Raw genomic sequence first — 27,540 nt, 5'->3', positions numbered from 1 at the left:
ATACTGAAATAAATGTTTTCATTTTAATAGAAATTAGAAGCATTCAAACCAGCATGATTTATTGAAACAACATGTTTTAATTGATCTGAAAGAAAAAAAAGAAACATGGTAGAGTATTCTGTGGAAAATTTCTTCTAAAATGAAAATATGGTATAGAAATCAATGCAAGTCTCTGCTATAACTAGGACTGAGTCAATATACATGTTATGGTGATTTTGTATTATTACATTGAAATGAAACAACAGTGCTAGAAGCCATACTTCTATGTCAGGCACTTGTACCAATTTGTAAAATATTTCTTGTTAATTCTGCTAGTTTCATGATTTGTACTTTTAATATGGTTTTAATGACAACCACAAAAAAACAGATAACTTCCATAATTCAACTTTATAGACGATATTCTGGTCCTCTGTAGGCTCTATAAGGGCCTTCTGGGTTGGTTCAAGACCAATAGCTCTACGGATGACAGGACACTCTCCTATTCTTTCCTTCACATCCTGTGTGCAGGCCTGCTTTCTGCTCTCTTGGGTTTTGTTACATTTTTGATGCTGCTATACCAACAAACGTCCTGTTGCAGCTCTGAGAAAGAATGTGCATGCAAATTTCTCCAGAGTAGTGCAAGAAATCAATGTTACCATAAAATGTGCATGAAATAGGAAGTGGAACTGAGTATCAAAAAACCCACAGAAATAACTGTAAAATTGCAGCAGATAAAAACAAATAGCTTAGTGCTGCTCTTACTCTTCTCAAAGGAAAAAAATATTCTGGGGAAGAGTGTTTGAGCATTCTTTTTATTACGCATTTTTAAATACATCTAGTACTACATATGCTGAAGGTAAAGTAATTTTTATGAAGGACTAACATTAAATACTTCAGTAAATGCATATATTTCTCAGTGCTGTCTGTCTTCACTGCACCTTGGGAACCCACACAGACATTCTCATACAAACATGCATTCTACATAGCAAAGAATTACAATAGCTGAGGTTAGTAACCAACCAAGCCTGTTAGACCCGCAGGAGGCACTCATTTGCTCACTTACTAGAGATCCATCACCCTGAGGAGGTACCTGTTACCGTGCTTTCTCCCTTCAAATTTGAGTGTTCCTATTTCTGTCTTTCTCAGATGTTGGAGAATTGGTTACTGCAGACTCAAGGCATTTTGCTGCCAAGGGTTTACTTCCAATTTACAATGGCTTTAAGGGAGAGCAATCTGGAAAGAGCAAGCACTGTATCAGCTTGCTACTGCAAATGTATTTCAGGAATTTCAAACTCAATTGCTCAGAGTGTTTTTCCTCCTTTTTTATTTTTTAAATATAATATACAGTCATATTGAAATGCAAAGCTAATAGTATCTATGTCAAACCCCAGTGATTCCCACTCTTGTAAAACAGCTGGAGCAGCATGAAGGTTGGCAGACCGAACAAGTTTTTTTTGTGTTAATGCTATCCTATTTTTGTATGAACAGGCAGATATAGATTTTATAATTATTAATAATAAGCATGACCTGTACTAGGAGTTCTCAATTCGAATAGTTCCCAGTGGTTGTTCAAGGTCTTTCTAGCTCCTGGAAATAGTCTCCTTTTTAATCACTCGTGAGATGTGAGTCTAATCCACTATTGGTTACAGTGTGCTTGTCAAGTATAGTCTATAGAGAAAAATCATCCCCTGTAGCCTTTAGTTCTTCCCTGTAATTTGTATGGAAGCTGATCCACCCCTTGCACAATTTAGATTATTGACCTTTTGGAAAAAGTGATTGTATAGTTCCTAAAACTCCTGTGAACATGGAGACTCTATTTCCTCAGAGCTCCTAAGAACTGCATTAAAAAAAAAAAAAAAAAAAAAAAAAAAAAAAAAAAAAAACCACTCTTGTAACTGTCCTTTCAGTCCCCCATTAGCATGTTTGCACAGAGCAGAACATATCGGGAAGATGATTCTTGCTAGATATGAGAGGTCAAATAAAGCAGAGTTTCTTTGCAGTTTAGAAGATGGATTTTGACCTCACTCATGCCTTTTTTATACCATCATAACTTCTGTGAAGTCACCCCCTGCTTTAAGTTTGTATGAATAATATCAGAATCTCTCTCTGAAACTTGTCACTGTGTCCCATTTCTGTCAATGATCCCAATCTAGGATCACAAAGAGATATTTTTTGATATTTATTTTAACCAGTGATGCCACCATCTATCAGACCCAACAGCTAGAGCTAAAGCTTGCCTATTTATGAACTGGCTAGAGAGAGCAATGCAGTGTGATGCCCTCTTATGGCATATGAATTAAAGTGAATTGGAACACCCCTGCTGCTCTGAAAGATTTAGACAACATCTTGTGCTGTTCCTTACTTGATATTGTTAGTTATAAATAGCAAACAGAACTCACTAGTACTTATTTATGTCCTGACATTTGTAAATTGCCAGGTCATTGCTTAGCCTAAAATTATAACTTATCTTTCAGGAGGATAAGATTGACAAATATCTTGATATCTTTGAAGAGCATGTCCTTATTTACTGTAAAAAAGCTATGGCCTAGAACTGGCTTTGTACTGAAACACTGCACATAAACTTTAAGAGGAAACTATCCATGATTCGGTTACCGCTGAATAAGCAGAGAGTGAATTCAAATAGCGGGCAAAATGTCTGAAAGTACTTAAGTGACTTAGGAGTCTGTATTCCAGGACAGTGAAAACCATTGGAATGATAATGGACATTTTCTTAGCTCAGTTACTACAAATCCTTCTGCTCTGATTGGATGTCATTGTAGAATTTTTCATTAGGTTGACAGCAAACACAACTATCTGTGCTGTTAACATATGTGGCCAGAATACCAGTTTTCCCACACCACAGTTATTTCTCTTTCTTTTTTCAAGCCTGGAAGTGATTGAATCCACTAATTCCTTATGAAGTGTAGTTCCTCTTAAGTAGTCTAACATCTGCATTTAATTGTGCAATACAAATTTAGAAGAATCCAAAACTGAGATTAGTATAAACCAATCAAATAATAACTATAGAATCTGTTAGTTTTTGAAACTTATTAGTTTTCAAACTTACAATAATATTCTGACCTGCATGTTTCTCTTCTCTGCTTGTGTCTCTGTAAGGATGTTTGGAAATATTTATGTATACCGAGGAAATCTTAAGTATATTGCATAACTGTAGTAGGCAGGATCAGCCGCTTGCTTACTGAAATATCTCCATTTATCATGTCTTTGGCCATATTGTGTAAATATCTTGAATTTGATAAATGCATTAAAGATTCATTAGCAAGCCAAACAATGAAATAAATATAAACAAATACATTAACAGATGGGCCTTTGCTTCAGTGCTCTGTGAGAATGTTCCTAGAGGATTCAGGCTGGCATTTAACTTTACAAGTTACCTTCTATCATAACTTGCCTGTTAGAGAAATCTTGTATTTGTATGGACTCAGATAAATCTGTTTAACTATCTAATTGTCATAGGAACTCACTACATTTCTGTCTGCCTAAAATCCATAGGAAGCAGTAATGGCAGAAAGCTTCTGAATTTTCATTAAGACAAGAATTTTCATTATTGTTCTTTCAAATTAGAACTCTTCAGGGTTTCTTTCTATTTGTTTATTACATCTGATCTGAACTATTGAAATGAATGGTACTGGGCTAGTCATAAGAGCCCACTCTGGGGCATCAGCTAGTGTAGAATGTGGCTTCTTATCTTGTTTAGCTGCAGAATGTAGTTTCTCATCTTTGTATGTGGGGTTATGTTATGGATTATGCTCTGTAGTTTGCAGGGAATACAGTTTAATTTTCAGATTTTTCATTACGAACTGTAAATATAATCCTAAGGGTTATGTTAGAAATTGTTCTCCTGCAATACTCTCCTGAACTTTGGAATCAGAAGTGACAGTTTGGTTATTATTTCCCAGAGATAAATTCATAGATGCCATGGCAATCATGATCTCAGCAATAAAGTGGTAATTCTAGGGTGTGTTTTTGACAGAGTTTGAGCAGAACCTGAGCTTTGTCATTTAGATTGTGGTGGTCCCCTTTTGGCATTGTACTTCCCATAGCAATGGGTATCATGAGTGGCTATCCCTCTGAATCTGATTTTTAGGTAAGTGTTCAGAGTAAAGGGGATAGACAAAGGAGTATAATTTTGAGAGAGTACAGTATCATTTTCATTATAAACAATATTATATTCCGATATTATGTGACCTCATAAATATGTCATAATAACAATAACCACTGCAAAGACTTTAACTTTCCTGAAAGTTCTCACCACTGTGTAATTGACTTCTTATTTGATCTTAAATCTGAAGTGAGTCTGGAAAAAGAGGAATTTGGCCTTTTGGTCAGCAGTGGTTTTAGCCTAAGTACTTAACATCTGAAATTATTGGCTAAATCACCATTAAATACTGCATAGCATGTATACAGTGAATCGAATTAATCTAGACTGGTCTGATTTATTGCATAGTAGGTCATTCATCACATGTAGATAAGTTCTGTACGTCCATGAAGTATCAGACTTATTATACCTGAATGACCTATACATGCAACAGATCTAAGGAACCTGGATTTTCTGGAGAGAAGTATGGGACCCTTATACTTGGGGAAATCATCTAACTTTTCTCAGCCTGTGTTTATTCCTTAATGAAGTAATGTGTAATGATTTAATCTTATCTATAAATAACCCTTTTTCATTAAAATAATTTCTATTTTTCAAGTGCTTTGAGCTCCTCAAAAGGTACCATATCATTGCAGAGCCTTATTCCTAGGAAAGATCTGAGCTTGTTCGTATAAGTACCTTTTATTTCAGCATACTTGCATGTTTAGTATTGCTCAGTATTTCCTGATAAATCTCATGAGACATTTACTTCAATCCAAAACACACAGAGACCATAAGTAGTGTTACTAACAAAACACTGCTTGGCAAGAAATAGACCTGTGAGTAGTCAGACATCCGATTTACTCTTCTCTTGCTGTCCTTTTCTTTCACAAACCCCAAAGGAACTCAGCCCTCTTATATTTTTGTCCTTGATATTAAGCTACAAACTAATCTTAAATTTTCGCTGATAGCTATGTCCATCTGTCAGTAGAGAGAAGGGCACCAGCTGGATTATGGCCTTTGTAACCTCTCGCACTTTCCTACCAGCTGACCCAAAGATCAGTGTGTCTGTCATATAGAGTAGGTTTCATATAGAAGAAAGGGAAAGATGGGAAGCACAAGAGCTGTGGATGTGAAAAAAGAGATTACACAAATTATTTATTGTGTAAATATACTAATGCTGAGGGGTTATGTACAGATCTATGGAATCTCCTAAAAGGGTTAAATGTGTATATTTTACATAAAATTATGTGAACGGTTGTCTTCTGCAGGATCCAGTAGGGAGGGCTTTTCTACCCAGAAAATCTCAATGCATTAGAACTATTGTGTGTGGGTTGTGTGCGGAGGTCACTGAGATATAGTAGTTCTGATATCTTACGGGCCTACAGGACTTTTCCACTTGTGAGAGCAGGGAGAAGAAAATTCAGAAAAGAAAAAAATATTGGTCAATCTGAAAAGATACTTTTTCCTTACCAAAATGAAAATTTGTGAGGGAAAAATGGAATTAACAAAATTTTTGAGAGCTTTTACCTTTTATAAAAATATTTTGCTCAATTCAGTTTAAAATCCACCTAAATTTTAAATAAAAGGTCAAACTATTTCAGTTAGAAAATGTCAAAGAGAAATAGTTAAACTCTTTCAAAATCCCTTCTTTAATCTTTCATCTAAACCTGAATTCATGAATTCAACTTGTTCTGGATTCTCATTGCCCTGAAATATCACTGTTGGTGTTACAATATTTGCAAAGAAAAGCATTAATAGAGCTCAGTTATAATTTGTTTAGAAATCTCCGTGTTGTTGAAAATTACATCTTAAAAACTGACATACTTTAAAATGTTTTGGGAAAATATGTATTTGCTAGAAAAGCCATAAGCTTTTTTTTTTTCTGGAAGAAACCTGTTGGATATTTGGTTTCCTACAAGTGAATTTCTCCTTCTGTGTATCAAAATGTGACGAACCTAAAGACGATCTCGTATATAACTGTCATGGGCTTTAACAAGTTTAAATAAATTGGACAGCCTTTCAACACGCTAAACCTTGTTTCCTTTCCTTGTGACTTATCACATATTTTTATGAATATTTCTTAAAATGTCGACTTGTGCCATATTATTAGATGCTTGTTGGACCAAATTTAAGCAATTAATTTAGATGATAAAATTAATGGATAGTACCAAAGAATCAACTCAGCCTCAATTTTAAAAATAAATTTGAAATATTAGCATAACTGTACAGCTACAGAAGCCCTGCTTACATCTTTATTCATAGGAAAGGGATCAGTGAAGTTGAGCTTTCTTTGGAAGCACGTATATCTATTACAAATTCTACTGAGATAAGGGCCTCAGAAAATATTCTGGAAGCTTGGACACCGTCCAGTTTTATCATGTCCTGTCACGTGATTTGCCCCTCACCCTCAATTATTTGTAGTGTATTTATTTGCAGAGGCTTATACTGTGGAAACAATGGAAAAATCATTGGTGTAACGATATGCAGTATTGAAAAGATTATGTCAGTGATACATTTACATATTTATAGTCATGTTGCTGGCTAGATATTTACATATGTTCTTGTTCCAACTCTCAAGAAGATATATAGCAAATGATAAATATGGAAATCAGCAGTATCTTCTGCATTCTGGATTTTTAGCCTTCTTGCAGCCCACAACAATAACTTTAATTATTCAAAACACTATTATGCCAGCTTGTGCAGTTTTTTCCATCCAGGCTCTCAACAGTGTCTACCATAAACTTACAAAGTCTGCTTACAAGCTCAGTCTGCTTACAAGCTCAGCTCTACCGCTACAGAAAGGTAAAAGGTTATTATCCTTGTTTTGAATCTACAGACTTTTAAAAGACATCCCCAAAGCAAAATAATAAATTTGTTCCAAGCCAGGAATTAAATACAGATCTTCCAACGTACTTTTTGTTTCCTTTCAACCTTCTTTCTTCTTTTTGAAGAGTGCTGCGATAAATGTAATTACCTGAACACCACTTGCTTTTTTTAAAATTAGAAGGTAATGCACTGTCCTTCTCTGCTGCCTTTTATGTAATGCTTTAAAAAAGGTATAGCTTCAGCCTTTTCGATGGCATGACGTAAAAATTCAGTCAGTTACATAACTACTTCTAAACTTGGTGCCATTTGCAGTTCTGGGTAACAGTCATATAGTGAAACATACACAGACCACAGTTTTAGATCCGTTTTGGTCCAATAACCTGTAATCATATGGAACAACCCAAGAAAGCAGTGTCACTAAGATGAAGGTGTCAGGATGAAATCAGTTATAATCAGTTTACTTAGATCTGCCCTAAAATAGTGCAAGTATTGAATTCCTTTTTCACTTTGAAGTTCTTGAAGTATTTTTTTGAAAGGAATTTCTGCTTAAAACTTCCTTCTCCTACATCTGCCCAGACTTTCTGCTTTGTTTGTCCTGAACTGAAGAAAGGAACATCTTTTTCTACCACTTATCTAGGAGAATTTGGACAAACCTCAAATGTAAATATTTGTGCTTTGAAAGTAACAGACATAAAACTGATACAGTGCTAAATAATTTTGTTGGCCAGATGGCATAGTGGTAGCAATAAAAGCAGTCAAATGGGAGAGCTACATTTAATTCTGGACTTTGCAATATGGGGCTGCTGTTGGTGAGATTGATACTTTATTTTTCGAGGGCATTGACCAGAAAGTGTTCTTGCTAATGCGAGCTGGCTTTCCGAAGTGCATGCTGTCTTCTCCAATGAAGATCCAAGAATGTATGCTACCATGGCAATATTGTTGTTCATTATGTGGTCTTGTTTGGAAAAAGCAGAACATCTTGGTATTAGTAGGGAAGAAACAGACACCTAAAGCCAGAAAACGGGAGTACATCAATTTAAATCAGCAGAGGATATGACCTCTGTAACTTTATTCATTCAAATGAAGTAAATGAAGAGTAAATAGTGAAATTAATCCTAAAAGTTGCAAAGTTTAGTGTGGAGACTGCACACCTCCATCTATGGTGTAATATGGATACAGATGCAGAGCATCAAAGGAGCTCAAAAAGCAGCCTTCCAGTGTCACTTATTTAGAATTGGCTCAGGTGAGCAGGTCACACTGCAACAGAATTTGAAATGTAGATATAAATGAAGGTGGAGATTTAAGCCCAGATTCCTGTTGCAGAAAGGTTATTTCTATTTCTGTTATGTTCAGAGAAGAAATTGAAGAGTTGTGCTTTCCCTGGTGAATTGTAGGAATGACCATCCCCTAGGAGAATTCCAATACTTGCTGATTGTGCAGTTCATGAGAACGTGTAGGCCATCCTGACCCTGTGGAAACTTGCCCTATTACTTAAAGAGTGTTTTTTGGTGGAGAATTTTGATATTTTCATTATGCGAATCTCTTCTATGGTCCGAATGACAATATTGTAATTCTAGGCTTTAGGATGAGAAATTTATTGATATTTTATATTTTAATTATGTTTGAACTAAGTAATGTCAAGTGTTACACGTTTTGCTGTAATACCTAATTATCCCAAAACCTAGGTTTTATGTTCTGCTTGGCACTGTGCAACCAAGGAATAAAATTACATTTTGTGCCCAAAGTGCTTTTTGCTTTTTTTATTTCCAGTACTTCAATATTGGAAAGAAAGAGAGGAGGTTAGGCAAAAAACTTTTATGTTTATGTGATGCCTCATAACAGTAGAACAGATGAAGATTTATTTCACCTTGGCACATCTTTTTTAATAGTATCTTAATAGTTAAAACTTCTTTGGAACTGATAACAAACATCACAGTGAATCTACTGAATTACAGTCACAACATCAAACATATTCTTAAATGAATATTTGAGAGAGTACATAAAAAGGATAAATTTGGCTGTCTGCAAAGACAATGCTGACTACTTTGAATCCTCTGTCAATCAAAGTGTACTGTTTTCCAGGCAATCAGGCTGCTTTCTCCTCAAGACCTTGAAGTTTACCCACCTGGTCTCTAGCTCTGGAACAAAGGAACATGAACTCAAGCTTAATTACATATTTTAAAACTTTCTCAGGTCTCTGACACTGTATTCACAAACAATGTTGATTACGTTTTTACGATCCAGAATGCCTGTAAACATCTGGTTGACAGTGATGACTGCTGAATGCTTTATGATCATAAAAATGTAGGCTTTGGCGAACTGTAATTTGAATTGATCCTTCATCAGACGCATAAAAAAGTGCATCATAAATCCACTGTTATCTATAGTATTTATGTGAGGCATGCAATCAAAACCAGCCATATATTAAGCCTAGAATATATTCTTTTCTATTCCCTTGTTTTCAGAAAGATTAAAGAAACATGATCTTTAGCAAATATATATTCCTGGCAACCAAAATTCATGCACTTTTTTCGCAAGAGGAAAAAAAATTCTGAATAAATACCCATAAATATTGGCTAGAGCTTATCTCTGTGCTGAAAAGATCTGTTCCAATCCTTGGAAGAGACTAAGTTGGACTAGATGATCTCTGGATGTCCCTTCCAACCTCAACTATTCTGTGATTCTGTGAACCTTTTGTAAGGGTCTCTTTTGCACTATTATGTAATTATTGTCACTGAAATGCATGCATCATTCATCAACAGAAGAAAATGTTTGTCCACATTTAGTGTGTTGTTTCATGTTGCATGACTATCACACCTAATGTTTTCCACTTTAATTTTGTTAAACTTGTGATTAAATATTACATGTACAGTCATATTTGTATTGTGAGGAGGCTTTTTTTTCATGCTTACATGTTTCAGAATACTTCAATTAGCTTGGTTGTTACAGCCTATCTAGAGCAAGGTTTGACTTAAGAAAATAAACCTATGAAGTTTTAACTGTGAACACTTCAACTTGGAGTTTAACCTACTTTTCTTATGAACTATGCTTTTCTGTTTATACTTTGCAGAATTTTGTGCACAGTAATTCGTTTTTTCTTCAGATACACAACTTCTTTAATAGCCTTTAAAGTGCATGATGAGAATGTTACAAGTGGTTTTTTAGAAGATTTCTTTCATTTTTGAGGTCCAAATTTGAGGTGACAGATAAAAGTGGTTTTGATTTGGAATGTGAAAATGAAATTGCACATGTGGAAACCTAGTGCTAGGATAACAAAAGTATGTATATCCAAGAGTCCCCATTGTTCCAGGCAATCTGATTGTCTTTCTAAGAAGTCATGCTTTTATTATTATTTAGCTGGAGTGAGTATGGGTAAACACATGTAAGAATTATTTTTATTAGAAAACATGAGTTAAAATTTTTTCATTGAATTTCACCACTAGCCTCTTGGGGAAAAAAGTGTGTTGTTCTCTCGTTGTGTAATAATTATATGGCAGACTGAGGGTTTCAGTAGATTCCACAGAAAGATATTTCAGTTGTTATGAGGCTGTATATTCAAGGCACTTTTATGTATTAGCTACATTCTCAAATAATTACTAACATTTTAAGCCAAGTGCAAAGTAATAGTTTCACATTTCAACAGCTCTCACACTTAAGTAATTCACTTCAAAGTGACATCACTGGCAATTACAAAGTGACTTTTAACCTAAAGGAACAGGCACAGCATTGCAGATGGCCTTAATAGGAAATAAGCACTAATATTAACAGGAGAATAGGTTTCTGATTTATATGCATATTCTTTTGAAAAATATATTCTTGTTTATAGATTTGGAACATTCTTGCAGTAATTAGCTTAGTGTTAGCTAAGTATGCCATTTAATTTGTATTTTAAACTACCTATCAAATTCTGTATTGTTGTACAAACTACTGCACTTCAAATATTTTTCCACAATGGAACAATAAGTATATTCTAAGGTTGTAGGGGAGTTACATTTTTAAAGGTTTTTCACTATGAAATACAGGAAAAAAAAACAAAAGCAAAAAATCCGGTATGTGTTTTATATATATAGGGTGGCTGTCCAGATAATTAGCCTGGGAGGATAGTCCTGGACATGGACCACATCCATTATTTTGCCTGTAACTACCTTTTTATTATTTACCTCTTCAATTATCTCTTTTAAAAATATTTTTTCTAACAATCTATTTGTCACAATGAAAGTGCATGAAACTCTGATTAAATGGAACTAATGGAGCAAATTGTATTTTTATGTTCATTCATGCTTCTTTTTTCTGTCAGTTCTATAGTATTATTCTAATATTTAATTTCTGAATAAAATTAACCATTTTCCCTTTTAAATGCATTGTATTTTGTATCCTATGGCATGTTTATTTTTATAGCTTGCATAGCTACAATGATCACCAAGAATAGCATTAGTTTCATCTAACTTTAGTCAACTAAAAGTTATATAGCTAATCTAAACTCCTCAATATTCAATGAAGAATATTTATGTTCTGTTAAAATATCTTCCTAGGCGGAATAAATTTCTGTAGTTCTGTCCTTCTACTGCTTATAGAGAAGCCTAGCTGACAATGTTAGATTTTATGCCTAAATTTTGAATTGGTGAAATTAGACAAAATGTGTCAACCCTTAAATCAACGCTTTAAAATCATTAACTTTAAAATTGAATGTATTTAAGCTTAGAGAATATTTTGCACAATGTAGACAAATGAATTGTATAGAAATATTCAGGACTACATGATGCATGAGAATACTATGAAGTATTGAGCCGATTACTTACTTTTGGCTGAGAACAGGAAATATGTAGTCTTTGATATAGTTTGGATAGCCAAAAAACCCCTCTTATTCCTAATCTCCTACAGAGTTCATTCATTAATATAGACTCATCATGTCTACAAGATATTCACCTTTATCTTCATCTCTATATCTGTTTCTACATTTCTGCCCTTTTATACATGAAGTGACTGGTTTCTCTCTTACATACATATAGAATCTGATCCATAGATGCTATGAATCCCACTGTTCATATTGGGTTAGAGTCTCTTCTTGTGAACAGACACTGGAAAGAAAACATTCTCAATAATATTAATAATTAAACTTTTCAATAATGGCAACAGTTAAAGTCAATCTAAAGGTGAGACTTAAGAACCAAAGAGATCCACTTTAATGCAATATATATATTAATAATTCAGATCTTTATTGATGGTTATTTTTTCCCAGTTTATCTAATGAATCCTATATAGAACACTGTGGTCTAATAGCAGAGTATTCAAAATGTTTCATCCAATCTTAGCAGCAGTAATAGTCTTCATCACTTGGAAGAAGTTACGTTCTGAAAGGCATTGGTGCTTTGTTAATATTAGCGCTTGAAAGGTTCACATATACCTTAACTGTTTGGAGCTATGATTTCAATGGCATTCTGCAGGGAGAAAAGAATCTCCATAGACAGATGCATTGGCAGATGCAAGCCTCCATTGAAGGAAACAAAACATAAAGAAATAACTTTTAAGTGGCTATGCCTGCATTAGCAAGTAGAATGGCACAACAGGAATGGATCTGTAGGGTGAAACAGTGGGTGCTGAGGCCAACTGCTCTACTCTATGCATTTTATTGGGATTTACTTTACTCATCCAAAATACTATACAGAATATGATGATTTAGACTGATCATGCACTATTCTGTAGTTCTATAATAAATCTTGTTTTTAATATGCGTAAAATAGAATGGTGTGCCAGAACCTTGAATGGTATACGTCACTAATGTTTTAATAGGTTTGCTGTGTTTATCATATCACTCTTTGATTCACTTCGACTACAGACAACAGAAGGATCATTATTCTGTAGCCTATGAAAATGTGTGCAGACAGTGTTTCTCGTCTCCCTTTCTCTGAGAGCAGTTTTGTGTACGTGATTTTGGAAGCAGGCCTCTGAACTTACACCTCCCCTTTTAGGGCCCTTTAGTGCCTGATAACTAGGTTAAAGGCTAACTGAATCTTAAATTATTTTAAGAATAATATTCCAAATTCAAGAGAAATAGTTTCCATACTCAGACTAGTCATAGCTTGATTCTTAGAATACTCTGCAAAATGGTAACTGTGACTTTGCAAATTTAAGTCTGCTGAGGAACTCAACCCAAGTGTCTGGGGGTTTGAAAGGGTAGGATGTTTTCTAAAAGCAGGAGAATTACTCCAAGCCACAGAAAATGCTTACTACTGCTTGGACATCATAAATGTCCACGTGTTACTCACTAGAGTATAGTAAGAGTAAAACAGACCATCTCTGCCACAGATTCTCATTTATTTTTGGTTTCTTTATGGTTATCTTTCAATAGCTATGAAGAAGAGCCCTTGTGAAATGTTAGGAATATTGACTTTGTTTAAAAGCCTTGTAGGTCTTGTTCAGTTTTTCTAAATAAACTTTTGTCACATTTTGCTATGAAGATTCTGTCATAAAAGAGTAATGTATCTTTGAGAAAGAGATGCTTTTTATATTATTGCTATTTTCTGTGGTGATATTCATGGAAATAGTAGGTACGTTTTTTGTTTGTTTACTTGTAACAGAAAAGAGAGTTATTAAGAATCTATCTAATGGACATAGCTCTGTGAATGAACAGGGTTTCAGGCTGCTTAGAATCATTGTGATCATTCAGAAAGCCAAATGCAGATGGCAGGGAAGAGAGGATATTTGAGGAAAGCATTGAATTTAAAAGGAAAAATGTACATTTGAATGTTACAATAAGGATGCCCATAACATAAAGTATATTATGAAATATTTTTCCATTATATCGAATCTAAAATTTAGCCTTGGGCTTAGGAAATATATATTAGCGGATTTCTATTTAATATTTATATACAGCAAATAAAATAAGCTTCTGGTTCATGACCAGGAGCCTACCTGCTGTTACAACACAAATTCATAAAAGTACTAGCAATAGAAAGGGAATAATGATAGACAGCTTGTAGAATTCTTCTGTGATACCTGAGCCCATCTCAGCTTGCCACAGGTGATGCATGGTATGGAACTGTCGTATCAGGATATTTTTAATTTTATTTGACTCCTGTTTAAAGTTTTCAATTGTTAAAAGAAAAGGGGTGGCTATTGTTTTCAGCATGTTTCTCCTCTTTTCCCTTCCTGTTGTAATACTTGTCTCAGGTGTTTCAGCCTTCTCATTGAAAAATAATGCTTGTTAAATTTAATTTCCTGCCAATTTTGTAGTAAGTACAATGATAGAAACCTAGAACAGTAGAAATGTGTGATTTGAATGGGGGAAAGAACTGTGTGGGCTGAGTCTATTCGTGCACAATAGTAATTGTTCATTAATATTTTGTTTTCTTTCAACAAGCTTCTAGCAATTAAGAATGAATAGAAAGAAAAGGATAATGACATGTTTTATCAAAATTCAAGTGCTTAAAGAAACACTTTGAATTTATGTGATAAGTTGATGTAACTCTTCTGCCTATTTTTCAGATCTGCCCTATACATATCTCAGAGTCGTTATTTTAGTCTTACAAGCAATTTGACATTGATTGACTCTCTGAAGCTAACAGGAATTGTAACATTATTTAGCTTTGACTCATCACCTGTGCTTTTCCTGCATGGGCACAAACCTAAATACAGAAAATTCTGTTTAGATGTAAAAAAAAAAAAAAAAAAAAAAAAAAAAAAAAAAAAACTGTAAGGGCGACCAAACACTGGAACAGGTTGCCCAAAGAGGTTATGGAGTTTCCATTCCTGGAGATAATCAAAACCCAGCTGGGATGGCCCTCAGCAACGTGCTGTACCTGATCCTGCTCAGAGTAGGAAAGTTGGACTAGATGATCTCCAGAGGTCCCTGTGATTCTGTGAAAAATCAGAGATAGGTGACTCTTCTGCCTGCTTAAGTCCTGGTGAATAGCCCAAAACAACTGATGTCCTCAAAGTGTGAAATAATCTGATATAAGCCAGGGAAAAATAAGCACCACAGGTGCTGAACTTCCAGGATTTGGGGTAATGTGCAAGTGAAAGTTGAATAAATTAGTAGAAACATTTAAAACAGTATAACTTGCTTTAGCATGGTGCTCAGGGCTTACTTTTTCTGTTTTTCAACATATTCAGCTGCTTCTTGGATCACATTATACAGTTATTTAAAATGTTTTCAAAATCCTGATGCTGTTGAGATGTAGGTGTTGTGACAGCAGGAAAGAGTAATAGAATCGTGCTATTTTTATTCAAGTGCCAAGTAATTAAAGAGAGGAAATTGCCAACGCTTCCCTGTTACACTTTAGTTCAACTACTCTGTATCCAGAATCAATAGTGCAGTAACTGGCTGAAAAAGGGCTGGAGATTGCAACCCTAGCTCTCAATTAACCATAGAAAGGATTCATTCTTCCACCCCACCATTATAATTCAGGTAAGCCAGGATTTGAACCAACAGTATTTACAAAGTTGATAATGATTCTTGTGCAGAAACCAGGAAAGAATATCATCCATAAATAATGTGATGTATCTGGAAATACAGTGAAAAACTGGAAATTTTAGCAAATGGAAGGAAAATCTGTCTCAGAGTGGAGAAAAAGTGTTAAGTTCATGCTTTACGCAACTATGTGGATATATTCCTTCTCATTTGGTCTATCCACAGCCTGTCCCTGATGCCAACCACTGAAATTAGGGTTCTCCATGATCTGAAAGTGCATTGTGGTTTAACTTTCTTGCTTAGATAGGGATCAATTAGTAAATGCAAGCTAGGATAAGCACTGTGCCACAGAATAAGTTAACATGGCTTAATTAGCACAGACTGTAAGATATACTTATCTTTGGCACTGCAGTGATCTTTTTTCTACTGGTGAGGGAAAAAGAAAATACCTGGTTCATGAAATGCCATTGAAAAAAGAAAGAACGGTGATTTACCTTTGGGGTGGAATGCAAGGGTATCCGTTCTCCATGATCTGATCATCTCCACGATCAGATACAATGGGGAATAATTCCACATCAGAACACGTGATATCCACTTCCAGAGAGAGAGATTTATGAGACCTATTACATTCCTATAACATGGCATTTGTTGTGGACCTAGTAAGGGCTAGACCTACTAAGGACTGCTGTGGGACTAGTAAAGATTTAGGATTGCTGTTTTGTTGGGAAAGAGCTGAACAGCTAGTGGGTTTATCTGGGTAAAAGCAGCTCTGCCCTGTTGATTCACAGTGCTAGCAGATAGAGCTGTATTAGTGTTGTGCACTGAAAATGGATACAGCTAAACATAACCCTCCTCTCCCCATACAGATATGTGCCAGATTTTGCCAGCACTTGTAGATTTCTCATGTCAATATTACTGATGTAATTGTATCAATGGAAACACAAAATGAAGGAGGTAGTCTGTTTCTCCTTGTTTAAGTGGGGTTCACATCTTCATGTTTGGCATTGCAATAAATGTTTGAGATAACCAGCATTTTACCGCTAACCTATCTGATATCTTAATCCTGATATCCATTCTCCCTCCCACCAGTATTTCTCATTTATATGCAGTTTTTCTTTAAAACCTCAAATATTGTACAGCCTAGGATCTAAATGAAGATTATGCTACATGAAAGAAGTTCCTATTCATGGGTTTTGCATTCATAGCAACTGATCTACAAATAGCATTTATTATGCATCAACATTTCAGTGCTCATAACTGTTTCTTTGTAAGAATTAAATCTGGTTTTGGAATGTTTAACATTTAAATGCTCATGTTATTAATACTTAAAGGACTGCTATGAGTTGCATATACATTACAGATCATTGCCTTTCTTTTTAGTGGCATTTTGTAGCAATCCTATATTTTTGTGTTTTCATCAACCTTATCTCTGAGATGTCATCATTTTCTGGGTGTAGAAAATAGGTACCATAATTAAACTCTAGTCTCGATTTTCAAAGTGTATAAAACCCCACTATCTCTTATAACTGATAGGTCTATTATGGCTATTTCTATGTTAACCAGATTATAATGTCTTAAGTATATGGGATTTTGCATATCGTTTCTGTTTGTCAGAGAGGATATGGTAAACCACAATATGGATATCCAAAATGGTCTATTTTTAAAATCCATTAAATTTATCAACTACAATGTTCCTTAACTATGCTGATAGCAAACATTTATTATCATCAAGGTCTATTTCTTTTTGTCAGCAAAGCACAGCCCATGATGTTATTCCACGAGGCATGATGCATTCAAAATTTACAATACATTTGACTGAGAAGATCTGGTTCTCAGAAGTAATGCAATATACAGTTCAAATTCTGATATCTGTACTGGCAGTAGAAGTTTAATAAATGCTGCAGAATAACAATTAACATGCACATCATTCTTTGGGAAAGGACTTTGCAGGCATTATACCCATTTATATTCTGTAGAATGAGCTGAATCGGCTTTACTGAACTGAATATTATGTGTGTTAGTTTTGTGTCAGATAATTCCGACTCAGACCAGCACTTGAGAAAAACAGCAAGATGAACACCTGAATCTGTTTTAAAACTCATTTATTAATAACTTACTGAATGCCTATCAAATTTATTTTAGTTTATAGCATAAATAATAAAATTCCAAGGGATTTTCAGATATCTATAAGGTAGCCCTGCTTTCTTTTCTATATGCCATCTAGCTAGGGCATAATTCCTGAAAAGTATATGGGAAAGGGAACTAGAGGGTTACAAATTCTTGATACTTCTTTATGAAATTTATTTTAAATAGGATGACTTTTGTTCTTGTAGTAACTGCAGATGTGATAACCAGGTATTCTTTTCTTGTGATCTACTCATAACCGATTTCCCAAAAAGCAAATGCAAAAGGGACCAGAAAGGTTTAAATCCTTGATAATTTCTTTTAACTCCCAGTTTACATTGCATTGCTCTTGTTGCTGTAATAACTCCAGATGATGCAGAGTGTTCATGGTGCAACATGTCTTTCCACAAGAAGACCCCAGGCGGGTGATCATATCTAGAAAATAGGTGGCATTGATTCATCTCCCTTGTCGAATAAAACCTTAAAAACCTTTAAGCAAAACTTGAGAAGTCGGTGGTAATATTTGTCTCTTCAGATTAAATCCTAATGAGAAATTTCAAAGAGGTTGTTCTGAACTGGTATTTTAGAATACTTTGTAAGTAGGACCAATATGTAGGTGTGAGGTAATCATGAAATACAGGCTTTGCACCCCACCCTTGAATTCTCCCTAAGTGTCAGACTCTCCAGTTTTCTATGGTTAGAGCTGGAGTTATGGCTTTAAAGGAGAAACTGAATAATGAGCAGGATCTTCATATTTTAAGACTAGGTTGCACTGAGCTTGGCTCTGAGTTATAGGGCATTACTTTCACTACTGTACAGGTAAACTGTACCCAAAGGTCCTTAGCATCTTTTAAACAGAGTTTGCTAAACTGAGGTCTGTGGATTACTGGTAGTCTGAGAGTTATCAGGTTATCATACAGCTATCAGATCTGTGGGGCCTTTTAAATGGTGTTTTTAATAATGTTTCCCATTGAAAGTTTGCTAAGAGGAAAACATAGCAGTCTGTGCGAAATTCTGAGAATCAGTTCCTGAATTTGTATCTTTTCTGAACTTGTCACAGTATCTCTTGCAGCTAATTACTTATTTGAGACCTACTGTGATATTCAGGATAACCTATGGGACAGGGTCTAAGTAAACCCAAATTATGGCAGGTTCACAAAGTTTGCAAAACTTCATCAGTCCAGAGTTTAGTAGTAGCTGCCACATGATTATAGCATACAGGATCTAACTGCATGAAATTTTGGTCCATCAAACAGTTCACAGCCTAAGTACTTCTCTAAACAAGGGTTTAAAAATTAGTTTTTGTCCAGTCACTATTAGTTATAATGTGATAATGTCATATCTTGAACTCTAGTCAACGCGGATCCTTAAATAGAAGTTTAGGATGCATCTTAATATAAACATTTGTTAACAACAATATTCAGTAGTAGGCAAGCATCTTAAAATAGAATTTCAGTAAACTCCTTAGAAATTGGTGGTCTTGCACCCATTTATACCATGTTAAATTCATTCCAGTTCTTTTCTGAAATGTGTATGTGTCATTTATGTACCTACTAGTATGCCATTTTTATGCTCAAGTGTTTAGTATCGGGGAGAATGTACAAGTTATTCTTGCCTGTCTGTATGATTTCACAATACATTTTACTGTACCTTTTAAAAGATAAGCTGCATGATTTAAATTAAAACATTTTCTAAAGCAAAATACAGCAAAATTTCCTGTCAAAAACAAGTATATGGCTATTTCATATATACACAACTATTTTAATTGAAAGCAGATTTCTTCCACTCCAAGCATATATATTTATTTTCATTAAATACTATTTAGTATTAGTATTAATATTTTGGTATTAGTACATTAGTATTATTTCTTCCACCCACACACCACCCATAAAGCCTGAACCTCTGACTGCACAGAAGGAGGACCAACCACAGATTATGCTCATTGGAGAGACTTCCAAGTTGGGGAACACTGAAGACTTGTGACTTCTTGCAGCATGAGACAGACTCCTCCTTCACCTGCAGATCTGCAACTGCAGAACAGGTTCAGTGCCCTGGTAGCAGACAATGGGGTGGAAACTCTGTCTGAGGAAGCATCAGAGGAGAATGAGCCTCACCCACATACCAGCACCACGAGGAAGCTGCAAGTGTTAGCAGTGAGACTTCCTTCTGCAGGTGATGGAGGCCCCATCTGCTGGCCTGACCTGCTGTCTAGGGAGGTTTTATGATTGCTAGGTGCTGAGATCGAGGATGTTGTGGAGAGACTGCCAAGTCTTCTCTCTCTCCAGTTCCTCAGACCAGGGGTACTGCCAGGGGAGGTGTCAATCATATCAAGACTAACTAAATGGCTCTGAGGAGAGAGTCTGAAGAGTAGGGCGGCCCAGGAGGTGTCTTATCAATCCTGACAATGAAAGGCTTGGGAAAAAGCAGACAAGCACCTGGTCATATGACCATAGGACCATCTTTCTGAGGATCAAGGACTGCTGAGGGAGACAGGTTCCACCTGACAGAAGCTGGCATCTTTGCCAGAACACTGGTCAATCAGTGAGGAGGGCTCCTAACTAGGAATGACCAAGGAGGGAAATTACAACCCACAGTCAAACAAGGAAGTGCTGGACAGGGGTCCAAGTGTTGGGTAGCAAAGGGTGCAAAGTGATGGGTACAAGAGAGATTTCTGGAATAATAAAGCAAGGCAGAAGATGGGCCATCACATGTGCATGCAGCCTTGGAAATAAGCGGGAAGGACAGTAGCTCTGTGTGTGATCATGGAACTGCAACATTACTGGAATTGCTGAGATGTGATGGGACAGCTCACATGACTAGTGTGCTGCAATGGATGGATAGAAGTTCTTCAGGAAAGAAAGGCAGGGAAGATGAGGAGGAGGAACAGGGGAGATCAAGGAGCAGCTCAGATGTGCATAGTTCTTCTGTGGGATGGACAGGCTGGGAATTTGTAGATCAGAGGGGAGCTCAGAAAGCAGGCCCCATTGCAGTGGGAGTTTGTTACAGACCACCTGATCAGGGTGAATAAGTGGGTGAAGCTTTCTTTAAAAAACTCAGGGAAGTCTCTGGATCACAGACCCTGATTCTCATGAAGGTCTTGCACTTCTCTGATGTATTCTGGAGGGGCAACGTGATGGGACACAAGCAAACCAGATTTCTGGAGGGTGTCAGAGATTAATTCTGGATACAGGTCGTGGATGGGCCAACCAGCGGTGGTGTACAGCTGGATCTGCTATTCACAGACAATGGAGGTTGTGATAATTAATGGCAGCTTTGGCTGGAGTGCCCATGAAATACTGGAATTCAAGGTCCTGAGTGACGTGAGGAAGAGAAGTAGCAGCGTGCAGATCCTGGACTTTAGGAGAGCAGATTTCACCTTATTCAAGGAAATAGTAGGTAGGATCACATAGGAGGACGCAGCTCTGAGGGGCAAAGGGGCTGAGGAAAGCTAGGAGGTCTTTAAGGACAGCATCTTGTATCCAAGATGTTACCTCCTGGATGGATGAGCAAGTATCTGGGTTAAAAAATAAAACAGCTGGAAGGTTGGGCTCAGAGGGTAGTGGTTAGGGTGAGGTACTCTACCTGGAGGCCAGTAATAGGTGGAGTTACAATAGGGGTCACTCTTGGACCTGTCCTCTTCAACATCCTTATCAGTGACCTGGAGGAGGTGACAGAATGCATTCTCATTAGGTTTGCAGATGACACCAGTTTTGGGAAATATTCAAAATGCTTGAGAGCAGAGCAGCCATTCAGGAGGATACTGACAGCCTGGAGGAATGGGCCAAGAGGAGCTTGATGAAATTCAACAAGGACAAATGCCAGGTCCTGCACCTGAGAGGCAAGAACTCCCTGCAAAAACACAAGATGGGGCCTGGCTGGCTGGGGAACAGCTTTGCTAAAAATGTCCAGAGGGTATTGGTAGATGGCAAGCTGGGTATGAGCCAGAAGTGTGCCCTGCCATCGAAGAAGGCCTACAGCCTCATGGGCTGTACCAATAGCACAGCCAGTAGGTTGAGAGGAATGATTATCCCCATCTCTTCAGAACTTGAGAGGCAGTTTCCAGAATACTGTGTCTACTAGATTTGGGTCCCCAGCTACAAGAAAGGCATTGTCAAACTGGAGCAAGCTGAGGTGGAGGGCCCCCAAAATGGTCAGAGGCACTTGCTCTGTAAGGAGCATCTGAGAGAGCTGGTCCTGTTCAGCCTAGTGAAGAGACTGCTTTTGAGAGAATCTGTGGGCAGGTCATCAAGAAGACAGAGCCAGACTTTTCACAGTGGTGCATAGTAGGAATATGGGGGGGGGGGGCATAAGCTGAAACAGGAGAGGCGATGAAATGTCCAAAGGAGATGCCTTTTCCCATGAGGACAGTCAGGTTGTGGAACAGGCTGCCCAGAAAGTTTGTTCATTCTCCTTCCTTGGAGGTTTTCCAGACCCGACTGGATCCAAGCCTTGAGGAACCTACTCAGACCATAAAACTTTGCATAGGAGGTTGGACTAGAGACCTCAGGTCCCTTCCAATCTTAATTATCCTGTGATCCTCTGATCCTATGATCATTAGTGAATATGCAAATAGTGACCAACTACTCCTTATTTTCCAGTTCAGTTTGAATGTCAGTCTTACTTGATAACTAAGAATGAGTAGAAGCAAAAGGAGTATTTTAAACAATGGATTGTTCTCATAATGAAAGTTGCCTTTCCTTCAACAGAACAGCTCAACTTCAGTATAGGAGGTATATAGTTCACTAGAACCAGACTTGCGAGGTGTAAATTGTAAAGCATGAAAACATGTTAAGGTTTTCATTCGTATGTATCTCTATAAGGCATGCTAGAAAGTTCTGTTAACAACACTACTTATAGCAGGCAAAACTTGATCTTTGGAGCCATCTGGGCATTGCACAAATGAGTTAAGTGTGGGTGAAGAGAAATCCTTTTTCTCTGTCTTTAGACAGTTCCTTGAGCTGTTCTCTAAATATAGATGTACAATTTGGATTGTGCTAGCAACTTGGGCATACTTAGTAAATAGTGCATCTGCATTTTCCGTATAAACATCTCATCTTTAATGTTGTCACATGTGGTAGCTGGCCACCTGACGTGGTAGTACTGTGAAGAAATGAATATAACATCAATGCCAGGGCAGTGGAAACAGTCTGTGAGTTCAATCAGTATAATGAAAATAATGAACTATATTGGACATGCATACCCTTACCTTGTACTCGCAAGTATTCTTAAGCGATCTGTAAATAGTCATATAGAAGGAAACAACAGAGCCTGTTTACAAGATATGAAATGCTGTTTTCATTTGGGATCTTTCCAAACTTAGAAGTTCAATTGTGAGAAGAAAACACTGAGGGGAAATGATAATTCCATAATTAAAAAAAAAAAAAACCTTTACAAAAGAATACTGGTTACTCACCTCTGAAATCATAGATAATCTTAGATTAAGGCACTTTACCTTTTCTTCACATTCACTTAGTTATTTCTGAGGGGATGAGTGTGTATGTAAATTATTAATAAAACAATACATAAGCTTTTATTGAAATGTGAAAATAAAATACAAATCATAGACATTTTGCAGGAGATACTACTGCAAAAGGACTTTACCACCCTTTCATGGTTTAAAAACAATAGATAAAGTTTTAGAATTCTTGTGCAGTTCAACAAACAGATTCCTTCTGAATACCCCTGAAAGGGAATGGTATTGCTGAGTATCTATGGGGAAAAGTTATTCAAATTGTACATTGTAGATCTAGGTTTTAACATACAAGCTCTAATCCCCTGTACGCTTTCTATTATTTCCACAGACTTTAGTGATAAAGACAGCAACTCTAAACTATTTTTAATGTGGAAAGGCATTATTTGTGCTCTCCATTCTTTTGTTTTGTTCTTCTATTCTCCTTGCACTTGATATAGTATAAAATAGCTCTAAATTAAATTGGTACAAAAGCATTTTGCAGCTAAAGAATAGAAGCTAACCTTAAAAGGTCAAAGACTTACCATGAGAATACCATGACTTAGCTTAGAGTGTTCTCATATTTATAGCAAGGCTCACATTTATAAACTTCAGATTTACTTTGGCCAGGAAGCCCTAGTGTTATATATGTAGTCCTACTTGCTGATTTATCATCAGCATTGAATATTATTTTACATTTTCAAAACATTTTTAAAAAATATTAATTCTAACTGAAACGCTACCCTCTACTCATAAGCCTAATGTGGACTTCCATTTTCTGGGACTTGTGTAAGCTTGTAGTTTAAAATATGAGACAGTTTCCGCCCTGCTGGTCTGCGTACATGGTTCCACCCTTTAGTTACCAGAGATGCCAATGGAGGGTGATGTATACCTATGTTGCATTCCAACATAGGGCTGGAGATGCATCTGCAGCTGAAGGTGGGCAGTGCTCTCAGACCTCACATTTTAGACGTAGCAAAGTCTGCATAGTGTCTTACAAAATGGATCTATCAGTGTTTGTTTTGGAAGCTGCTTTCTGGATAGAATATGTGTAAATCTACACACGTATACACAGACACACAGACACACAGACACGCACGCATATACACACAGCTGTATACATGTATTTGGACACACAAGTCTACCTGGTAGAAGCAGGTTCTTCATTAGAACAAGAGATACTTTTCTGTGGTTCTCTAGTGTTGCAGAGCTTGGTCAGAGCCAAATAAAGAAAAGGCAATTTTTAACAGTAAATTATCTCACTCGGGTGTAGTTTAAATCATAGGAGAATCACTTAGTTTTCTACTGGGAATCCTAGCCTGCCTTCAGTGTCCCTGGAACTCTCCCACTTCCAGAAGTACGCATGGATGTCAGAGTGCAGTATGTAAACTTTTAGGGCAACAGTAATATCTGTCATTTTGAATGAATATAAATCTGTAACAATCTCTGTTTGTACAGTCCCAGTGGAAACATGTGGTGTCAGCTGTGCTTGCAATACTTTAAAGGTTTTATTGTCAGCTGGCAACACACCCTATCTCCAGGCACTGAATGTTATGGCGAAGGAGCTAAGAGACTGAACACTTTTTTTTCCTTTCCCTTCTCATGTCAACTAGCTTCCAAAACCACAGGAACTGATTTTTAGAAAAGCTTATGGGTGTGTTGCTATGTTGTTAATAGCCACAATATAGTTTACAGGTGAGCATTTACGCCCACCCACAAGGTCTTAAACATACACAGGCACACATTGTCAAGTACCTTTATGCAGTCTGGTATAAACTCTATTCAAATTATTATTATTGAGCAAAACAGAAACTATACAGAATTTATAAACATAAAAAAAATCTTTATTAGCTAATGCAGTTATTTGAAAGGAGACTATGCAGAACTGTGTGAAGGTTCTGGACTGCATTGCACACAAAAAATCCGTAGACTTTCCCTACAGAAGCCTTTTAAGGACTGTACTTATTGCTTGCTTTAATGTAGACAAAATTGTTTAATCAGTAAATGTTAAGATATTAGTTTGCTTAAGTCATGTTTTGAGAATCAGTTGTTCAAAGAGCAAACTTCTCAGTGACATTCAGAATCTTTTCTCTTGCAGCCATTTCGTAGAGTGACGTTTTCTGTTGTGAGTCAGCCTCAGGACCCACATCAAGGGTCATTGCAGAGTTGCTATGACAGCGGTCTGGAGGAGTCAGAAACACCAAGCAGTAAGAGTTCATCAGGGCCAAGACTGGGTGCCCTTCCACTCCCAGAGGACAACTACGAAAGGACTACGCCGGATGGCAGTGTTGGTGAGGCAGAGCATATGGAAAATGGTAGGGGCAAACACGACATTCACACACACAATCACACTAGCAAGTGATACTAAGTAGTCTTTTGGAAAGGTCAGTCCAAAAAATAAATAAATATCTTAAATAGTTTAAATTGTAATTATTTTATTTTAAAGTTTGTTAAAATGAAGATATACAAAATAATGGAACATAACATTCCTAATAAAACCAGCACTTTCTTTTCTTTATATGATTTTAAAAGTATACTGCAGAAGCAATTAAAACATTGAAAAAAAAATCCAGTAGAGGCCTGGGAAAATGGTAATTTAATTAAATTTCATAGTTCTCTTTCTAGATAAAGGACCATAATGGACACACATTTTCTTTTTCTTCCTTTTTTGGTTCAAGAACTACTTAGGAAATTTCCCAGAATGTAATATGTACAGCATCAGTAAAAAGAAAGTAGGATTTAAAAACCTCACACTAGAGAATTCCCTTTCTCCCCAAAATGTTACACAAACTGTTTTCAAAATAACACTGAGTGTCAATTCAATACTTCATTATTTAGAGAAGAGGAACATTAATTTCCTTTTTTTTCCACATTTTATTAGGCACAATACTTTTATAATATCTCCTTTAAATTCAGTCTATTTATACAGAAGGGGAAAATGGAATCCTTGTACATTGTATGAGTGATTCTTCAGCAAAACAAAATTGTGGTAATTTAAATCTTAATTTTTGTTTTCCTTTGTATCTAAAATTATTCAGAAAATTTAAAAATCTTTTCAATTTGAAATGTATTTCATGAACCCTGAATGACTTACTGCCCTCCACTTATTGGCCTTCATCTAAAGTCTAATGAAGTCAGGCATTGACTTCATTGTCTTTGGATTTGCCCATAAACAATAGAATAGACTATTGTATGTCAAAGTGTACAAATTTTTGGTAAACAAAGAAATAATGGGTTTGTTAATCCAATTGGAATGGGGGGGTATATGTAAGAAGGGTGGTGTATTTTCTGGTACAGAATGAATGAATTGGTTTGGCTAAGTACATGGTTTAGCTTTTTTCAGAGATTACAGCAGTGGATAATTGTTCTTTATATTTTGTCTTTCCTGAAATAGACATGTTGTCCTAATAAAATATATTATTCTCCATGATAAGATAATGCCAAATCTAGTATATATGACTGAAGAAAGGCTACAGCAATCTGCATTTGCTTATAATGTCTATTCCAAAAGCAAATGACTATTTCAAATCATGCATATGAATTGATTAAAAAAGAAAATGGTATTATCCGTCTAAAATTAAGATATATTAGGTAAAATGTGTGTATAAGTGTGTGCATATATTTTATACCCAAATGTTTGTATGAATATATCTTTTTATATTTTCTTTTTTCTGAGTGGGTAGCAGGGGAGAGAGTAATATTGTTGTTATCAGAAAAAATGGAGATTTGTGGAGATTATTCCTAAATTGGGATGATTATTTTATTATCTACTTTGTAGTGAGATTTTGTAGTTAAGAAAATGAAGCTAAATGAAAATGAAGCTAAACAACTTATTCATTCCCCTAGACATGCAGCAGTGTAGTAGAGTACTAGACAGATTAATTTCCAAGTTCAGAAAGTACATTAATATAGAGTGTGTATGAACCATCTCAGAAAAACTGGAGAGCAACTATTGAACATATTTTTTTATAAATTCTGTAGCCAATGAAAATAACCACCCTTGCTGAAATAATTGGAAATGAAGAGCCGTATAAATTCAGTTCCTGAGAGGTATCAAAAATAAAGTTTGTTTAAGCTTTTGAGTTGATACAAGAAGTAGCATTGCATTCAATAGATATATTGATGTATTTTAGATGTTACTTTGATTTTTTGAAAGACGGTCATTTATGTCTGGTGAGATCAATTTGCCTTCAAAAAAAAATGGTATAAGTAGAATAAATCGAAACAAAGAGCTAGAAAAATGTATTATTCGATGAATAAGTGAATGAAAACAAAAGTATCATAAAAAATCCAGTGGCAGGACTTGCCTATAGTAATGAAGAATTCCTTTTCCTTTATCAAATGTGAAACTGAGACCTTTGAAAGGTGGGTGACATTGTGATGAAAATTATACTCTACAGACTTTTGGATTCTGCTGTCACATTTTAAAAATAAGATTTCAACAGTGGCATGTCATCTGCCTCTAGAAATTTTTGCTAACATTAATCTATAAATAATGACAGAACAGGATGGAATGTACTTTTGTTCCTTCATATATGTAACGTCTAATATTTGAGTGAGAGTTTTCTGTGATCTGATTTTTAAGTCCACTTGTATTTTAAATATTTTAAGTACAGTTGTATTGTGCAAATTCTGATAATGTAATCTTCA

The 27,540-nt window shown here is 36.0% G+C and overlaps 1 protein-coding gene across 3 annotated transcripts in view; it reads left to right on the top strand.

Annotated features, from left to right (window-relative positions):
- The window catches only part of PCDH7 (protocadherin 7), a 285,045-nt gene that overhangs the window by 110,374 nt on the left and 147,131 nt on the right, over window positions 1–27,540 (top strand). The window contains exon 2 of one of the 3 annotated variants that reach the window (XM_064511329.1): window positions 24,989–25,181. The exons of 1 other annotated variant lie outside the window; for it this stretch is intronic. In XM_064511329.1, coding sequence (XP_064367399.1) covers window positions 24,989–25,181 — 193 coding nt within the window. Of the gene's footprint in view, window positions 1–24,988; window positions 25,206–27,540 lie in introns of all 3 variants that reach the window. One more of the 3 variants, XM_026120488.2, reaches the window with a different exon arrangement.

This window comes from Dromaius novaehollandiae, chromosome 4, assembly GCF_036370855.1.
Source record: "Dromaius novaehollandiae isolate bDroNov1 chromosome 4, bDroNov1.hap1, whole genome shotgun sequence".
Classification (NCBI taxonomy): Eukaryota; Metazoa; Chordata; class Aves; order Casuariiformes; family Dromaiidae; genus Dromaius; species Dromaius novaehollandiae.
Note: the sequence above shows the minus strand (reverse complement) of the source record. Positions and strands in the feature narration are given on the sequence as shown.